At 39.0% G+C, this 18,619-nt stretch overlaps 1 protein-coding gene across 1 annotated transcript in view; it reads left to right on the forward strand.

Moving 5' to 3' along the window:
- The window catches only part of LOC135294711 (dual specificity calcium/calmodulin-dependent 3',5'-cyclic nucleotide phosphodiesterase 1C-like), a 397,332-nt gene that overhangs the window by 353,902 nt on the left and 24,811 nt on the right, over window positions 1-18,619 (forward strand). The window contains 7 exon segments of the mRNA XM_064410744.1: window positions 1,294-1,383; window positions 1,385-1,405; window positions 2,347-2,529; window positions 4,635-4,701; window positions 8,656-8,772; window positions 10,742-10,882; window positions 17,313-17,413. Coding sequence (XP_064266814.1) covers window positions 1,294-1,383; window positions 1,385-1,405; window positions 2,347-2,529; window positions 4,635-4,701; window positions 8,656-8,772; window positions 10,742-10,882; window positions 17,313-17,413 — 720 coding nt within the window.

Raw genomic sequence — 18,619 nt, forward strand, 5'->3', positions numbered from 1 at the left:
CACATAGTACTTTGCATAATCTTCAATGAAAAATGTTGGTTCCATGAAGCAATCATTACTTGCTGTGCTAATATTGAACATGAGTTTTGAATGAGTTGCAGCATAAAGCTGCCAAGTACTTATATAAATTAAGTAAAAGTCAGGAAGAGCCAAAGGTCATGTTCTTTCTGTAAAATTGACTGCTGTGGCTTGTGTACAATGTTTCTGGTAGCTAGTTAAGTTGTTGTATCTGCAGACTCCCCATACATGGAGTGAAGAAATGAGGAGGCATATGAAGCAATGCTTACTGTTCGAATGTGAAATTATTGAATTATGTTTAATATACACGAGATATAAGGTGGCTGCTTGATCTAATGAAAATCATAGCATTTCCTAACCTTGTATAATATTTCTACAATAGTGTTTCTAAATATACTCTAATAGAGTTTTGCATGTGTACATCAATCATTAGGAATAACAGTCATTTGTTAACAGATACTATTCAAGAAGTTCCTTCTTATAGCTGAATTGAAATTGCCCTCTCTTAGCTCCTGTGATAACTTGCAAGTAATTTCTATTTTTACTTATTTCAGTTTTGAGTAGGGAACAGACAGCTGATTAATGGAAGTCATTGTCCTGCCCTGCTCTGCACTGGTATGGCCTCACCTTGAGAACTGTGTGCAGTTTTGCACACCGCAATATAAGAAAGATATTAAACTATTAGGAAGTGTCCATAGGAGGGCCACAATTATGGTGAAAGATCTGGAGGGGAAGCCTTACAAAGAGTGACTGAGACCACATGATCTGTTCAAACTGGAGAAGAGGAGACTAAGAGGAGACCTTAAATTGCAGTCTTCAACAATCTCTTGAGGGAAAGTGGAGGGGTGGATACTAATCTCTTCCCTCTCATGATTAGTGACAGGACTCAAGGAGTCTGAATTCAGAAGCCTTTGGACAATGCTCTCAGGCATATGTTGTGATTCTAGGGGTGTCCTGTGTAGGGTCAGAGGCTGGACTCAGTGACACTGATGGATCCCTTCCAATTCAGCATATTCTATCATTCTGTGATTGTATGATTCTGTGATAACCCATGGAATTATGTATATTTGCCTAGCATTATTGTAACTGATCTTTGAAAACTAATTTTTGTTGATATCATGTATCAACATGAAAAAAAAAATTAAAAAAACTTCTAGACTTCCAAAAGTTCACACCTTTCAAGGTGTATGCAAGGTCTCATCCTAGGAACTGACACTCACTCTCAACTTAATTTGCTTTATACTAATCAGATTTTTGTTTTCTTTCTTTCTTTAGATTACGGTCTTTGGTAAAGCAATTAGAGAGAGGGGAAGCTTCAGTTTTAGATCTAAAGAAGAATTTGGAATATGCAGCGACTGTTCTTGAGTGAACACATTGGTGAAACTAGGTGAGCTAACTACAGACATCAGCACTCGTATCTTGCACCAGTTGTAATTTACATGCCAGTTATGAAAGTTGGTTGAGCCAAGATTTACTACTCGTAGACAGTATGGTTTTAAACATTAGAATATTGTATTCTGTGTAGAAGAGGTCTTCAGTCCTTCATTTAAAAGGTTATTCAAGTTTTCTGGGAAGGGGAAGGAGATCAAAACCAAGCATAAATGTAATACACTTTTTTTTAGAGAAATGCTTTCATAGTCATTGCAGCCTACTTTTCCTGACAGTTTCTAAATTTCTACTCAACTATTTCTTCTGAATAATCTTAAATTTTTCACTTGTATGATGTATTTGAAATAAAAAAAAAATTAAAAACAAAACAAAACAAAAAAACCCCCAAAAAACAAAACAAAACAAAAAAACCACAAAAAAAAAAAAAAAAACCAAAAAAAAAAAGCAACCTCATGAGCAGAGGTTGACTGGTATGACATTGCAGAGGAGTTCCCCCCTCTTGATTACATGCCATTTACCCAGTGATTAATGCACTTCTAGAGTCAACACAGATGACCAGAATGGGAGAGGAGAGGACTGTGTGTTACTAAATCAGGTGCTAGAAATTCCTAGAAATGACCTTAAATTGCCTTTGAAAGGCAGAAAGTTCAGAAATATCGATCAGCTGAAGATGTAAAATCAGTAGATAATCATATAGTTGTGCTTCAGAAGGCCGATACATCTTGTTTCTCAGCCTAGTAGTGAGTTCCACAATCTGAAATGTAAGTACGTAAGAGAATAAACAAACAGTTGAAGACTTGTACTAGTGTGTTTTATTAGGACTGATGAATCAAAGACTTTTAACAGCTGCTTTAATTAGAATACATGTGAGTTTCTTTTTTAATAATGTAATGCTCTCTAAGGAACTCTGTTTACCCTTCTGTTCCCTCATCCTTCTAGGCATTTACTGGACACAGAAGATGAGCTCAGTGATATCCAGTCTTACTCTGTGCCCTCAGAGGTCCGTGACTGGTTAGCTTCTACCTTCACACGGCAAATGGGGATGATGCTCAAAAGGACTGAGGAAAAAACCCAGTTCAGGAGTATTGTCCATGCAGTGCAAGCTGGGATATTTGTGGAAAGGTAAAGTGTCATGCAATTACTTTACCATCTACCCGGGTACTGCAGGTTTCACCTATAGTATGTGATGGCACAATGGTAGGAGGTGGAGAAGAGTACCTTAGGCCAGAAGAACTCAGAGGACTAGTGGAAGACTGCTGAATGAAGAACACTTTAATGTGCTTCTGTTAATGTTTCTACACAGTATTTTACTAAATCCCAAGTTTTAGGTAACACCTAAAAACCTGGGATTTAGTAAAATACTGCAAACTGAAACAATACCTAGTCCTTTGTTCTTACTGTAGTACAAATGTAATAGCGCACTCAGTATAACGGACAATATACACTTCTGCATAGTCCTAGGTCAGGAGTGACAGCATTTAAAATTTGGACTCTTCCTTGTTTCCATTTGCTTCCATGGTCTAGTATTTCATATGAAGAAGTTCTAAAATACAGAACAAAGTCCTTTACCGTATTATTACTGGAGCTAACTATAGATCAAAACTGATGTGAAAATTTTGGAGCTCAGAGAGTATTTCATTGAGTTCTCTCAGCCTTCTCTCTTGTGATTTACATCACAACGTGTTGCTAAAACTGATTTTACTTTTTTAACCCTTTAAAACATTTATTAATTTTAATTTCGACTCACTTCTTCTCTTACCTTTTCTTGTCAAGTAACCACTCTTCACTGACCTTCTCTGTTTAAGCCAGGAGGAGGGCTGGCATATGTGAAACTGTCAGCATTCTTTGGACAGTCTGAAAGACAGCAGCTCTCAGATCTCTGATGTAATTTTGCAACAGCAAAATTCAAGTCAGGAGTGGAAGAGCAGAAAACCTTTCACTGTTGATCAGAATTGCAGTGACAGCAGCCTGCCCTCTGTGCAGGAGGTTATGCACATCAGACAGTGGACAACAATCCACACAGACTGACAGAAGCCTCCTTTGTTGTGACTATAGCAAATATTTTTATCTGTGCACCAAAGTTACTGTACATATGTTAAGAGTGGCAGCAAACTGTAATAAGATTAAACCTCTAATTTCTCCTTGGGACCGATTTCTCCAAGGTTTGACAAGCTAGTTGTGAATTAATCCTCATTCTGTGGAGGATTTGCTCAACAAGGAAGTAAATGCAGAAAGCTGGCTCAGTGGGCTGTTTTCCAGCTGACTTGGATCACTGTGACCCAAAGAAGGAAGTGTTCAGATATAATATGGCACTGGAGGAGGGTTGTGACTCTGTGACTCTCCTGAACTAAGGGAAAGGGCTTCTGCCTCAATTGTCTCTTAGGAGAATTAAGACTTTGCACAGGATCATTTCAGATGGGAGAAGAGAACTTTCCATTATCTCCTTTTAGTCCTACAGTGGTTTAGGGCAAAAAAAGAGTGACCTGTGGGAAGAGATTCTAGCTATGACAGAGTTTCTGCATTCATCAAATCCTATTAAACAGAGTATGTCCTGAAAACAACTTGAAAAACTTGTACATACTTTATAATCTGTTTGAAATATACTTTATAATCAAGTTTAAAATCTGGTATATTACATACTTTGTTTAATATGGTTACAGATGTTGACTATTGCCTTGTTCTTTTTCTCTCACTTCCTGAAACACACACACATGGCAAATACTGAAAAGGTTTTATAGTAATCTTGAAAACATGTACACAAAAGTAGTAGCTGTATTATACTGGAGTTGATTCATTTCATACAAATGGTTTCTGAAGTACACTCAGAATTATCTTGCATGTGGGCCAGCAAGGACTGAGGGAACTGAAAGGTCAGTACAGTTATGTGCAATAGAAAATGGGGAACATTTTGTTGAGTTGAGTGTAGCCTTTCCATTTGATAAAGACCTGGTGCTGACAAATTCTTTGTCATGTTCAGCTCAGTAACCAAGCTGTGAGATACTGGGGAGTGTACAATCTCAAATTAAACTATACAACAAGAACAGTATGGAGAATAGTGGGCAAGTTAGAAACAAGATGGAAGGAAAAAAGGTCCATATTCCCGTTAGGGTTTTCTGGGCTAAACGAGGTCTCCTGTAATGGTCTGTTGTTTTACAAGTTTTGTTGATTGCTTGTTTTGTTTCATTTAATTCTATTTATGTGTTGCTTTATCTATTTAATCTTGGTAGAATGTACAGGCGTACTTCAAATATGGTAGGCTTGAGCTACCCACCAGCTGTAATTGGAGTGCTAAAGGTAATCCCAATAAAAAGGTGTTGAAGGGGGGGTCTGTACAAATCATCAAAATAATACTGTGGTTTTTGACGTGATAACGGGGGTCTTAATACTTGGTCTATCTTTTGTCTCTGACATTCAGTTAGTTCACATACATTAATCATTTAACTGGCCTAAGGGATTATCCTTTCAATACAAGAAAGAATGAAGTTGAAGACTTCATTCATTTTCAGGTTGTGAAAGTTGCAATTCTGTTCTAGATTACAGTGATTAAAGTGAAGATTTAGGAATCACTCACAACATTTCACAAGGAAGAAAGAAAACACAGATGGGGAGAGATGGAGAAGGGAAAGGATCTGTTGCTGTGAGAGAAAAGAATTTATGCATTGTTCAGCTTCACGTCTTCAAAGTGACAATCACTTTATAAAAATGGACCCTTCTGTGAGTTTTGAGGTTTCAGAGTGAAAACAGTTAGTCAGAAGTAGTCTGAAAAATAAACAATGCTTCAACCCATGGGCCAATTGCAAGATTCTTGACTTAGGCAGGAATTATCAAGACCACAAACAGAAGTTGACAACTAGCTGCCTACACAGCAGCTTTGCAGATTACATGTTGCATGTGGTTCAGCCATGCCATGCAATGGTGAAAAAAGGTGATATAGTGGAGCAATACACAGAGGTATTTGTTGCCATGATAATTTAGGGAAAAAGCCTCTGCTAGGATTTTTCCTGTCCTGAGGAGCTGAGGGCCTCAGGAAAGAAATGTAAACAATAACTATCTGCTGCTGTGGAAGGCCACAGGTGCATCTTCCATTGGTTCATGTGGATTGTTTTCAATCAGTGACCAATCACAGCCACCTGTGCCAAGGCTGTGAGCAGTCACAGGATTTTGGTTATTCATTCCTGTTCTATTCTTGTCTTTGTAGCCTTCTGATCCTTTTCTCTCTGTTCTTTTAGTACAGCTGTAATGTAGTATTTTAGTATAATATATAACATAATAAATCAGCCTTCTGATGAAAATGGAGTCAAGCCTCGTGTCCTCGCACCAGGGGTTGCAGTTTAAGCAAGAGGTATTAAGTATAAAACTCATTAAGACATCTTGCAGCATCTCTCTACACTGGAAAGATTTGCAGTTAGGCTATCCTTTTCATTTTGAATTGTAGAACTCATCAAAAATGTGGTGGAATTGCAAGAAGAATGATCAAACATGCCCTTCATATACAGATTCAAAATATCCACCCACACCTTTTTCCAACAGCATGTTGACAAGTGCTAACTTAACTCCTGAAATGGGATGCAAATTTGTTATTTTGCAACTACACTCCATAGCAGCTTATGAGAGAAGATGTTTATAATGGTACCTCTTCTCCTCAGTTGCTCAGCAGTAACAAGACAGTTGAAGACTCATTGCCTACTCTCAACTGACTTAAGCCTTATAGAATTCCTCAATTTTTTCTATGTTTTCAAATGATTAGGTTATAAAAACAAGTGATCATGTTAGAATTCTAAGTTAAAACTAACCAATAACAACCAAATCATTGACTAATTTTGCTCAGAGTGGAATAGCATCTGCCTGGTCAACTGTGCATCTAGAATATATATATATTTTTTTCCAAAACTGTTCTGATAACATGTCTTTGTCTGGATGTTTTTGGGTTTGGTATAGGGTTTGGTTGAAATGGGAGTTACTTTGAAGAAGTCAAAACAGTCTCCCTAGCAAAGTGATCACAGCACCAAGCCTGATGGAGTTCAAGAAGCATTTGGACAATGCTGTCAGGCACATAGTGTGACTCTTGGGAATGTCCTGTGAAGGACTAGGAGGTGGACTTGATCATCCTTGTGGGTCCTTTCCAACTCAGCATATTCTATGATTCTGTGAAGTCTTCTGTCCTAGAAAACATATTTCGTCTGAAATTTCTCAGTTCCATATCCTCCATTGAAAATGGTGTATTTTGTTGCTTGTGTCAGTCCAGTAAGGTCAATTAAAAAACCCTTACAGTGACCTGACTGCTTAGTGTGCTCTGTAAAATGACTTGATGATTTAAGCATGCAAAAGGGTGGCAGGAGTGTACCACACACACACATCTTCAGCTGTTCTGGATTGCCATAATCAACATTCCCCTCAGAATCATGATAGTAAGGACAAGGATTGAGATGAAATGCAGCCAAAACAAGCTTAATTTTTAACTACAAATTCTCATTTTTGATGCTGTGATCAAGAGGACATCTGCACTTAATAACTCAAAGCTGTGGAATCACAGTTTTGTGACGAAGGTTGGTTTTAAAAAGAATGAAATACTACAGCTTCTGGAAAATAAAAATGAAGGCTGTAGCAGCACAAGTTTTAGATACATAATCTGTCCCATTTTTTCAGTGCATGAGAAGTTTGGTGCTTTTTTTTTTAATTGAGTGCACAGCATGTCTCTCTCTTTACATATATTTTATACTAATTTCCAGTGCGGAGGATCAGGAATGGGACGTCACCTCGTGATCAATATGATCAAGTGAAGCCAACTTTATTATCCCAAAAAGGCTATATTTATAATAAGTTTCTACTGTTCACATGTCTCTAGCTAATACATGATTGGTTAATTCCAGCTGTTCACACATCTAAAATAGAATGTTCATTGGATCATCTGACTTTCACATGCCTTGCTGTCTGGCTTACCCTTTGCTTCTCTTTTTTTATCACTTTCTCAAACTTGCTGACAAACTTGCTGAGTCTTGATGACTCTTCTTCTTGTATCTTTCTCAAGGATGTACCCACCCAGTTTCTGAATATGTCCATTATCCATTGTTACCAGCAGGCTGGATTGTGCATCGGCTGAATGTGGCCATTGTCTTGCAACAGCTCCTCAACCTGCAAAAAATCCTCAACAAAAATTTTTCTGCTGCAGTAATCTGTTGCCTTTTTGTATGACATGGGTGTGAGTGGTTGCCATAAAAGGACAATCAGCCTTGTCTTTCATTTGAATAGTGGCTATATAAACCGTTTATAGAAACATATTTACAGAGTACGCTGTTCTTCAGTCACTAAACTAGAGACTGAACTTTGCATTAATTACTGCTGAAGGAGTTACATGGTTTAGAATTGAATTTTTCAGCCTTTTTTGACAGGAATATTTTCTAGCTAGCAAATATACAGATTATGAACACAGAACCTGTAGTGAATTGCAATGTCTGCAGTATAGACTTGTGTTTATCTGTGGCTACAAAAATGTTGTGCCTTCCAGTAATGTTGAGCAGAATGACATCTATCCCTGAATTTGCTTGTTGACTTGTATATCAAGTCCCCAAAGGTTAAGAAGAGACAAAAAGCTAGGAAATGGAGCATTTAGAAATAATTAGTGTTTCTCTTAATCTCTTCCTAGATAATGAATGCTGCCACCCACAGCCTTCCCTAACATTTGAGATTCAAACTCAAACTTCTGCAAGAAGGTTAGACCTTAAACTTTAGATGTAGGAGCTGAGAGGTGAACTTCCCCTCCTTGATCTCTTGACTGACCAGCCTGAAATACTAGTATGTAATTTACAGCTGACTGTAACTTTCCCAACTGGAATTAGATATTTATTCTTCTGTTATAAAGGTTAGAATTTTATATAATTGTTAGCACTTAATGTATCACATCAGCCTAAATAGGACCATCTCAATGTCTCAGGAACTAAAGCAAGTCAGGATTTTTATCTTTTAGGATTTATCTTTTGGCATTTAAATTCTAGTGTAGAAAATTGCTGTGTTTAGAATAAACAAACAGCATACGTGTTCTTAATGGAAGCTTCTTAAACAGAAGTCACACAGTACTAATAAGTATACTGATATTCATTGGTTAAATGGATTATGAAGAATTTATGGAAAAATAAATTATACCTTTATAACACTACTGAAAGTCTCAAATTGTGAGAGGAAGTGAAGAAATTGAATGATCATGGTAAAAATGATAACCATATTAACTGTCTTTTCTACCTCCTCTTGCAGAATGTAGACAAGTGGTCCTTTGATATGTTTGCACTAAATGATGCCAGTGGGGATCATGCACTGAAATTCATTTTCTATGAACTTCTCACACGCTATGATCTGATCAACCATTTCAAGGTCAGTAGTTAGAAGATGGCTATCTTCATTCATCCTGAATTTTTATCAACTTCCCTCTCATCCTGCTTTTTTCAATTAAAAATGCAATTTTAGTGATCTTTGAAGAATTTGTGAACATTGCACTTTCCCTAATAAGCAAAACCAGATGTGATTTAAGTAGTACTGTCAATTTATATGACATACCATCAACTAGGTGGGGTTCCAAATGAAATCCATCGGAAATACTACATTTGGTCCTCTGAGAATGATGGTGTCATTTTCCTGAGCTTCATAGGACCCTCAAGCATACAAACACAAAAGAGAACAGAAGAATATGAAAGCAAATTCAAATTCATTCCAATTACATTGGTCAGCAGGTCAAAGGAGGTGATTCTACTCCCAACTCTGCTCTCATAAGACCCCATTTGGTGTACTGCATCCAGATCATCCAAGTATGGAGATCTCAGCACAGGAAAGACATGGACTGTTGGAGGCATTGTAGAGGAGGGCCACAGAAATGATCAGAGGCCTGGAGCACCTCCCCTGTGAGGAAAGGCCAACAGAATCAACGATTTTAAGCCTGGAGAAGAGAAGGTTCTGTGGATTGTTTATTGCATCCTTCTGGTACTTGAAGGGGATGTATAAGAAAAGTGGGGGAAAACTTTATAGCAGGGCCTGTTGCAGTAGGACAAGGGCTAATGATTTTAAACTAATAGAGGATCGATTTAAACTAGGTATAAGGAAGATTTTCTTACGGTGAGAGTGGTGAAACACTGGAAAAGGTTGCCCAGAGAGGTGGTAGGTGCCCCATCCCTGGAAGCATTCAAGATCAGATTGGATTCTGAGAAACCTGGTTAGTTGAACATGTCCCTGTCCATTGCAGGGCAGGTTGACTCGGTGACTGTTCAGAGTCCCTTCCAGCCCAAACTATTCTATGATTTTGTAATTGTTACAGAGGTTTCCTCCACCTTTGAAGAGGAAACATTGCCATCCAGTTCTTGACCACTCTCCCCACGCAGATAATCTGTCATCCCTTCCACTGTTGACATTTCCATTTCCCAGGGGTTCCCAACTCACTTCGAACTGGAAAGAGTTTACAGATGCCTGGATACCATAATTTTTCAGGAACTGCCTATGCCTGATGAGACATCAAGGGTTCTGCTTAGAACTGCATCCTCTGCTTAAACGTACCTAAGAGGAGAAGAGCACTGATCTTTTATATGGAAACCTTAGTGTTTAATATATTTACTGTCTGAGCAGATGAAACTGGAGAACCCATGTTGTCAGTTACACATGTTACCACCTGCATAGTTTCCTTTCTGGAAATCCCCAGAATTGCATTTTTCAGGTAATTGCAGTTACTCTTAAAGTCAGAAAAACATGGCAATCCCATTGGATGGGCAGGCTGGATTTTGCTGTGAAAACCCAGAGCTCTGATAAATTATAGTCCACTTAGACTATCTAGGATTTGCTATATCATGTGTTTCATTAGAAAATTTTAAATGTGAATGGTAAAGCAGAGATACATTCCAATGGATCGTGAAGGTAACAGGCAGTTGCTTGCAATCTATTTGGAAATATTTCTCCATGGCAATCAATCCAGCAGTTGCTGTTACTTTTCATACTCTGTGTGCTCCAGACAACATTTCATAGTATACTTATTTCTGTGTATTTATTTGTGAGAAGGATTCACGTGTAATATAATTATGGATGGAAAAACCCATTTGAAGGAGTAACCTGAATTCACTCTCTCTCGAGTGGCTATTTCAAATATTCTAGCATTTTGTTTGCTTGTGAAGTACAGGTGGCTCTTTGAGAACCTATTATCAAAATACTCCAGTCTGAATGCTAGCCATTAAAGCTGACGATTTTTTGGTTTGTTTTTTTTGTTTGTTTTGTTTTTGTTTGTTTGTTTGTTTGTTTGGTGATGCTTTTTTTTTGTTGGTTTTTTTTTTCCTTTCTCTCTTTAATTCTGTGCTGCTTTACTTAGATTCCCATATCTGCCTTGGTGTCTTTTGTGGAAGCTCTGGAGCTTGGCTACAGTAAACACAAAAATCCTTATCACAACCTAATGCATGCTGCAGATGTCTCACAGACAGTCCATTACTTCCTTTTCAAGACAGGCACTGTGGTAATTAAAAGACTTGGTATCCTGAATATATATTGAGTTTATAAGAGTTTCTGCTTATTAATGAGATAATGATTATGCACAGTAGAACGTGTTAACACTGTAGATACACTTAATCTGATATGGGTAGACTAATAAAGGTAAAGACTTTGGATTATTTAGGAACAGAGGGTAAGTGAAGTTTTTTAACAGTTATGTTAGGATGAAGGAGAGGATGAATGACAAACCCAGGCTGGGTTTTTCACTCTGCCACAGATCTTCTGTGTGAATTTGCCAACACACATTTATTGGAAGTCATTTCACGTAATATTGTACTGTCTAAGCTTTCTTCTTAACTTAAGGTAGGGACAGAGTACATCCAAATTATAATTCATTCCACTTATCTGAGCATAACAAGTGCTGGGATCTGGAAATGCTGACCTCCATTCATTTCTCTACAGCAAAAATATTTGAATTGGCTTGCACAGAAACCTATAGACAGCTGAAGTCTGACAACAATGCTAGGAATGGACAAGGGCTTAAAAAAATCTTAGTTCCCACAGTGGCTCTCAAGACAAACAACAGAAATACATTTGAGGATGGATTAGAGAAATTGAAGGAAGACAGATTCCAGAGTGAAGTGATTCCATTGCACTTTGGATTCAGCTGGAGGCTCAGAAAGTTGCTGGACCACACATTTGGGAAGAATAAATAGCAGAGAATACATAAAGGATACATATGTATTCTTTCTATTCTTCTTTCTCCTGGTTACTGCTGCAGCCAGAAAAAGGAGTGAAATTACCTTTAGTCTGATTCTGTGGAGCAGATCTTTTCCCCATGTTATTTGCGTCACTTTTTCCATGCATCTAATTTGCCCTTGCTCTTGCATTGGCAGAAGTGCAGAGGCAAAAGTGACAGTGAAAGGGAAGTTAATCTGTTAAATGTTTAGCAGTTATTTCCTGCTATACCATGGCCATTCTCTGTTTGTGGCCAGTACTTGAATACATGTAATTCTGTTCTATTGTACTTCATTTCTCTGAGGTCCTTTCACTAAGCAATGTGCAGTTCCAGGGTCATGGAGTCTTTGTATTGCAGACCAGACACATGAACCCAGGTCAGCAGAAGTTGAGGCTCTTACTGCAGCTCAGGCCTTCTTGAACACTCCCCAGTTGTTACAAACTCTGTACCTGGAACTGTTGAAAAAAAGGGTAAGGAAAAAACATGTACCTCAGCCCAACCAAATTCTAACACTTTCTCATGCAATGAGAACCTTTGATCAGCTCTAAAAACTCACTATAAAAATTGTCTGTCAGCAACACTTGTGGTGATATTTGTATGCTGATGATACCTTTTTCTGTGGAGCTCAATAACAAACCCAAAAACCTGCCACCAGTGTCTACTGGGCGATGGAGTATAGGACAGAGAGGTACACGCTAACAAGGCTCAGTGCAGCTCTTGCTATGTCTTTCAGGCTAGTTTCAAAAACTGTAGAGTTGCTCACACCTGGGAACTATGTTTTGTGCATATGATCTGCATTTCTGCAGTTCCTTGATTACCACAAAGGTGTTGCTTTCAATTCTGAAGCCAGAACTGGGTGCTCTTCCTTGAGGAGTCACACACTCCACAGCCTCCTGTTAAGATCCCAAGATTCCTGTGTTGAATGTAGATTGCACTTGTGAATTGCAGTCAAACTGCAATTAGAGCAATAAGTGCTGCTGTTTATCAGAAGCAGATTTGGAAGGAGTTAGTGCTATCTGTCTCAAGAACTGATTCATACAGGCTGATCCTAATGGAAGTTGTGTCACTTGCTTCTGATTGTGCCTGAAATAAAAAGGACTTAGGTCAGAATTGCAGCTAATACAGTTACCTACTCAAAACTGCCTGTGAGATACTAAATTGGTCACCGTTGCTTTTAGGACCATTGGTTACTGAATATGCACTGCAACAGGTGCAATGTTGAGTAATGTGAATTGTATTCTAGTGGTGAGGAAATGGATTTCCTGTTTTCCCTCAAACCATGGAACAAGGGCAGTTTTCATGTTCCAAAAGATTACTGGATTACAACAGCTGCCCAAATATAGCTGATCTCCATCCTATGCATGTTCAGAACTACCTTTTTTTCCATCTTGCTGCTTCTTGATCTGTTAGTCATTTAGCAACAACTCAGATGTGAGTGAACGACTCCTATTTCATTCTAGCCTGTGATGCACCAGTGATGAATGGGATTTTCTATGCTGTCTCTGAGTGCAATAAAGCAAGGAAAGTGTTAAAAAAGAGAGAAACAGAAATACAAGAAAATACATGAATAAGCAATGGAGAAATTTGGACTTTTTTCCTCTGAGAGAGAGAATGGAGCAGACTAAAAAGAAATAAAAAAACAAACCCCTAATAACCCCCCCAAACCAAACTAAAACAACCTCTGTTTCAGAGCAAAAGGTGATCTGAAATAATAGAATAAACCAGATTGCAAAAGACCTTTGAGATCATCGAGTCCAACCTATGACCTATCACTACCTTATCAAATAGACCATGGCACTAAGTGCTACATCCAATCTTTTCTTAAGCATCTTCAGAGATGGTGACTCCAACACCTCCCTTGGCAGCCCTTTCTAATGCCCAATCACTCTTTCTGCTGAGAACTTTTTCCTAATATCCAACCCACACCTCCGCTGGTGCAGCTTAACACTGCTCTTGACTTGCAGTTGTCTTGGAGAAGAGACCAACCCCCACCCACCCACTACCTTTGAGACAGTTGTAGAGAGTGATAAGGTCTCTCCCCTGAGCCTCCTTTCCTCCAGGCTAAGCAATCCCAGCTTCCCCAGCTGCCCCTCATAGCACTTGTGTTCCAGACCCTTCACCAGTCTTGTTGCATTTCTCTTGACATGCTTCAGCATCTCAACACCCTTTCTAAATTGAGAGGCCCAGAACACAGTACTCAAGGTGTGGCCTCACCAGTCCTGAGTACAGAGAAAGAATCAGTTCCTTTATTTGGCTGGCTTCATTATTCCTGATACAGGCCAGGATGCCATTGGCCTTCTTGGCCATGGTGGGCACACTGCTGGCTCATATTCAGGCTGCTGCCAGTCAGTACCCCCAAGGTCCCTTTCTGACTGGCCACTGTCCAGCCACGCTGTCCCTGGCCTGTAGTTCTGCAGGAGGTGGTTGTGACCAAGGTGCAGGACCTGACATTTGGTCTTGTTAAACTTCATATTGTTGGATTCGCTCCATCAATCCAGCCTATGCAGGATGATCTGTAGAGCTCTCCTGCTCTCCAGCAGATTTCTTTTCACACCCAATTTGGTGTCATCTGCAAATTTGCTAATGATAGACTTGATCCCTTCCATCCAGATCATCAGTAAAGATATTAAGCAAGTCTTGGCCCAACACAGATCCCTGGAGGATATCACTAGTGACAGGCCAGCAACTGGATCCAACACCATTCATCACCAATCTCTGGGCCTGGCCATTCAGCCAGTTCTTAACCCAGGAAAGAGTGCACCTGTCCAAGCCATGGGCTGTCAGCTTTTCCAGGATTATTCTGTGGGAGATGGTGTCAAAGACTTTACTGAAGTCCAGGTAGACAACAGCCACAGCCTTTCCCACATCTACCAGGCAGGTCAACTGGTCATAAAAGGAGATCAGGTTGGTTAGTCATGGCTGGCCCCCCTCCATGCTGACTGGGTCTGAATCCCAGGCCATGCTGTAGGTGCCATGTGGTCACACTCAAGATGAACTGTTGCATAATGTTGCTGGGCACTGAGGTTAGGCTGACAGGCCTGTAGTTCCCTGGATCCTCCTTCTGGCCCTTCTTATGGATGGGCATCACACTGGCTAGCTTCCACTCATCTGGGACCTCCCTGGTTAGCCAAGACTGATGATAAATGATGGAGAGCAGCTTGGTGAATCAGCTCCCTCATCACTCTAGGATGGGTTCTACCTGGTCGCACAGACTTGTGAGCATGGAGGTGGCTCATCAGGTCATTAACAGCTTCCTTGTGGATTTCAGGGGATATATTCTGCTCTGTGTCCTGTGTACTAGCTCAGGAGGCTGGTTGTCCTGAGGATGACCTCTCTTATTGGTGAAGACTAAGGCAGAGAAGGTGTTAAATACCTCAGCTTTCCTCACCTTTGGTAACTGTATTCCCCATCATGCCCAATAAAGGACTGTGATGGAGATTGCATCCCTTCTCTGCAGACTCTTTGCTGTCTTGTTTGCTTTGTCTTGCAAGGTTGTGGCAGGAAAAAAGGGACTAAGAGGTTCCCGCTACTTCCCTTGTGTCACTCACAAGCCTCTTTTGACTTTGTTCTACTTTCACAGTTTTATTTATTAATTAACAGCTGTAATTCCAGTTTTATTTCGGGTGATCCTCCTGGAATGCTGTTATGATACTTAATACTGGTAATACAAGATACTGCTAATAATAAGATCTACTACACCCTATTTGAAAACATTCCTTAGAAAAATTGTTCAACAAGTGATGCTTTGGTAAGGTATGCAAGTCAGCACTTTCCCTGTATGTCCCTTAAGAGACAAGATAGGAAAGCTCAAACACTATGGCACATTGCATAAGTGATGCTGTAATACTTGGGTCATGAGATCTTGTTAGTGTGGGAATCGTCAGATGCTGTCTAGATGGTCTGAAGTGGATGCATTGGACTAGCTGAATGTGTCTTGAATGAGTTCTGCAAGCATAATACAGACTTGCTCTGGCTGTTTCTGGGCACCTGTGCCCTGATTTTTTTCTATCATTTGCAGTCTCTCCTTTTGGGAAATGGCAGACCCCGGTGGGCAGTGAAAGTCCAGATCTAGACATGTAGCCTGGAAACCCTAGTTCCATTTTTCCCCCCATTGTAGTTGCCAGGAGTTGTTGCTTGGAAGTTGAATTAATGCTCTTAATTATTTGGCAATCATTTCTTATTCACATGTCACACCTGGAAACAAAATTGAACAGACTTCTCCACCATCAGTGCTCTCCAGTCATATCCTGGATCAGTTGTGTAGATATGAGAAAACAGTGAACTTTCTGTTTCTGATAACTTCTTGCACTCCTCACCATCCTCTCTCTTGCTACTAAAAAACCAACCAAACAAACAAAACAAGCAAACAAAACAGCCCCCCCATCCCCACCCCTCTCCAACAAAATGAAACAAAAACAAAAACAAAAAACCCAAACAAACAAACAAAAAAAAAACCAAAAAAAACCCCACAAAAAACCCAAGCCAAAACAAAACAAAAAAAAAAAAAAACAAACTCAAGAACTAGCTTGAGTCAGTAGCATTACGCAAAGTATCTTTTCAAACTACATCTTTAATGTAAGGGGATCTTTAATAGTGAGACGCTCCATTCTTCATTGGTTATGCAGAGATGACTGTGAAACACAGATAAAGAGCTATCTGTAGCTCTTTATCTGTGTGTCTATCTAACCTATCTGCTAAGGTTGTTGTGTGCAGAGTCCCACTGTTATCTGTGCTTCCCTGCACATGCTTAACATACTACTGGTGGCCCCTGAGCTCTAGGAGATGTCTAGAATAGAATTTGAATGGCTTAGTGCCTTTGCTGGGCCTTGAATTAAAAGGCAGTTTGTATATGAATGCCTGTGAAAACATTTCCATGTTGACAGTGAGGTGTTACAGAAGTATTTGGCAGTCACTGTGGTAAAGGCTTTTTCTAAATGCAATAAATTTAAGCATTTCATACATATATTTACAGCATCTACAGTATCTAAAACCTCTGACTCCTTTTCCACCTTTTCAGTGGAAAACCAGACAATAAAATTATTTGACTCAAATAAAAATTATTAGAAGCATCTGAATAATTTATTAATCTAAGGCAAAAGTGACTTAAGCATTGTAAAATAAGGCTTTGACTAGGGAATTAGGAAAAATTCCACAAATTTCAGGTCTTTCTCAAGTGTTTAAAAAAATTATAAATAAATAACAAGATGTACATCTTTTGAGGTTATCTTCCTTGTTCTCCTCATGATTCAGTGATTGACACAGACTTTTAGTTTTCTGGAAAATAGTGACATTCTTCTGTTTCTGAGTCTCTGCTACTCAAATAAACTGAACTGAAAATACATACCCTGGTGGTATGTGTTTACCTGCACATACATGATCAAGTTCCCCTTGATGAACCTTGATTTTCTTGAATTTTCCTTGTTTCTGTTCTTGAAACATTTCTCTTTCAGAAAGGCACAGTTCCCCTTGCTCTGCCTTATTAGCTCCTGAAACAATTTTTCTGAAGCTCAATTTATTTAGATGAAGGTCCAGGATGAACACTGGTTTGGCTTTTGTGTATCAACCAGAGAAGTTTTCTTTAGAACAGCTGGCAGACTTCAGGGGAAAGGTAATGACATGCAACACTGACTGTCAACAGAGGATAAATAACTTACCTCAAAAGACAAAAGCGTGCAAAAATGACAACTTACCTGATTGTACTGTAATCTCTTTTCAGCCCTGGCTGACAGAGCTGGAGATCTTCGCTATGATTTTTGCAGCTGCCATACATGACTATGAACACACTGGAACCACCAACAATTTTCACATCCAGACAAGGTGAGGCCACTGTAAATCATGAAGGGTCAGGAAATAGAGGGAGAAATCTTTGGAGAACAACAGCACAGCCACCTTAGAAAAGTGCAGGAACTTCTGCTTTCAAGTGTTTCAGGAAGAAAGTTAACTTTCTCAGGTTACATTTAATTTTCTCTTGTTCAAACATTCACAATGGAATTCATGTATTCTAAATTCTGGAGCATTGTTTCATATTAATAACCAGGAAAAAGAAACTTCCAAAAATATTTCCATGTAAAGTTTTCAAAGAGAAAAGGCTGTATAGAGTGATATATTTTGACAAATATGAAGTTTTGAAGGAGCTACTGTGATTTTACATTTTTTTCTCCTTGTTGAATTTGAGGATTCAAACAATATTGGCGTAAATCAGGCATTCAGCCATGTTTGTTGCATTCATCAGTGAACATGAATACTACACGTACTATTTTCTCTTGAGTGGAAAACCACACCTGCAGCAAGGGGATAATCTTACTACTACCTAATCAGAAAAATACTTTTTAAAAGCATCATAAATTGCTAGAGCATAATTAACTGATAAAAAACTTGACTGGACCTATGAATTTTATAAAGCTTTTGGGTTGGTGGAAAAGAGGAAAATAAGATGAAGATGGCAGCAAAATTCAGAAGTGTGAAAAGATTATGAAGTCTCTAGTTTCAGTGATAATTGGACATCCAATATTTGTATATCATTTTGACAATAGGAGTGTACTGGTAGAAATGCCAAAATATCTAAATCTCCTCAGCTGACACTGCACACTTGGGCATTTTTAAATGCATTGTAATTAAAATAGATTACATGTCTGTAATTAAAATAGTTGTTTGTAGTGTCTTAGCTGAATCATGCTTTGCATCAATATTGGTTTTCAGGATAAAGCACACATAAGCACAGTAAAGACCGGGAATGTAGAAAGAAGTCTCTGTCTCTATTCTGGGTGAAGCCACATTGCTCATCTTACGACTTCATGCATATAGGAATTAGGGATCTGCTGTACTTTCCAAATACATGTAAAAATATTCAAGGAAGGATGTAATTTAATTTTTCTGGCATTGAACATCAGATGGTGTGAAGTGTTAGAGGATAAAAAGATACACTGCTCTCTGTGAAGCCGATATGAGTGAGAACTGTAACAAAACATATCCAGCCTCTCTTGCTGTTAACTTCTTTGTCACCAAGCCAGTTTACCCATTCAT

This window comes from Passer domesticus, chromosome 1 (genome assembly GCF_036417665.1).
Source record: "Passer domesticus isolate bPasDom1 chromosome 1, bPasDom1.hap1, whole genome shotgun sequence".
Classification (NCBI taxonomy): domain Eukaryota; kingdom Metazoa; phylum Chordata; class Aves; order Passeriformes; family Passeridae; genus Passer; species Passer domesticus.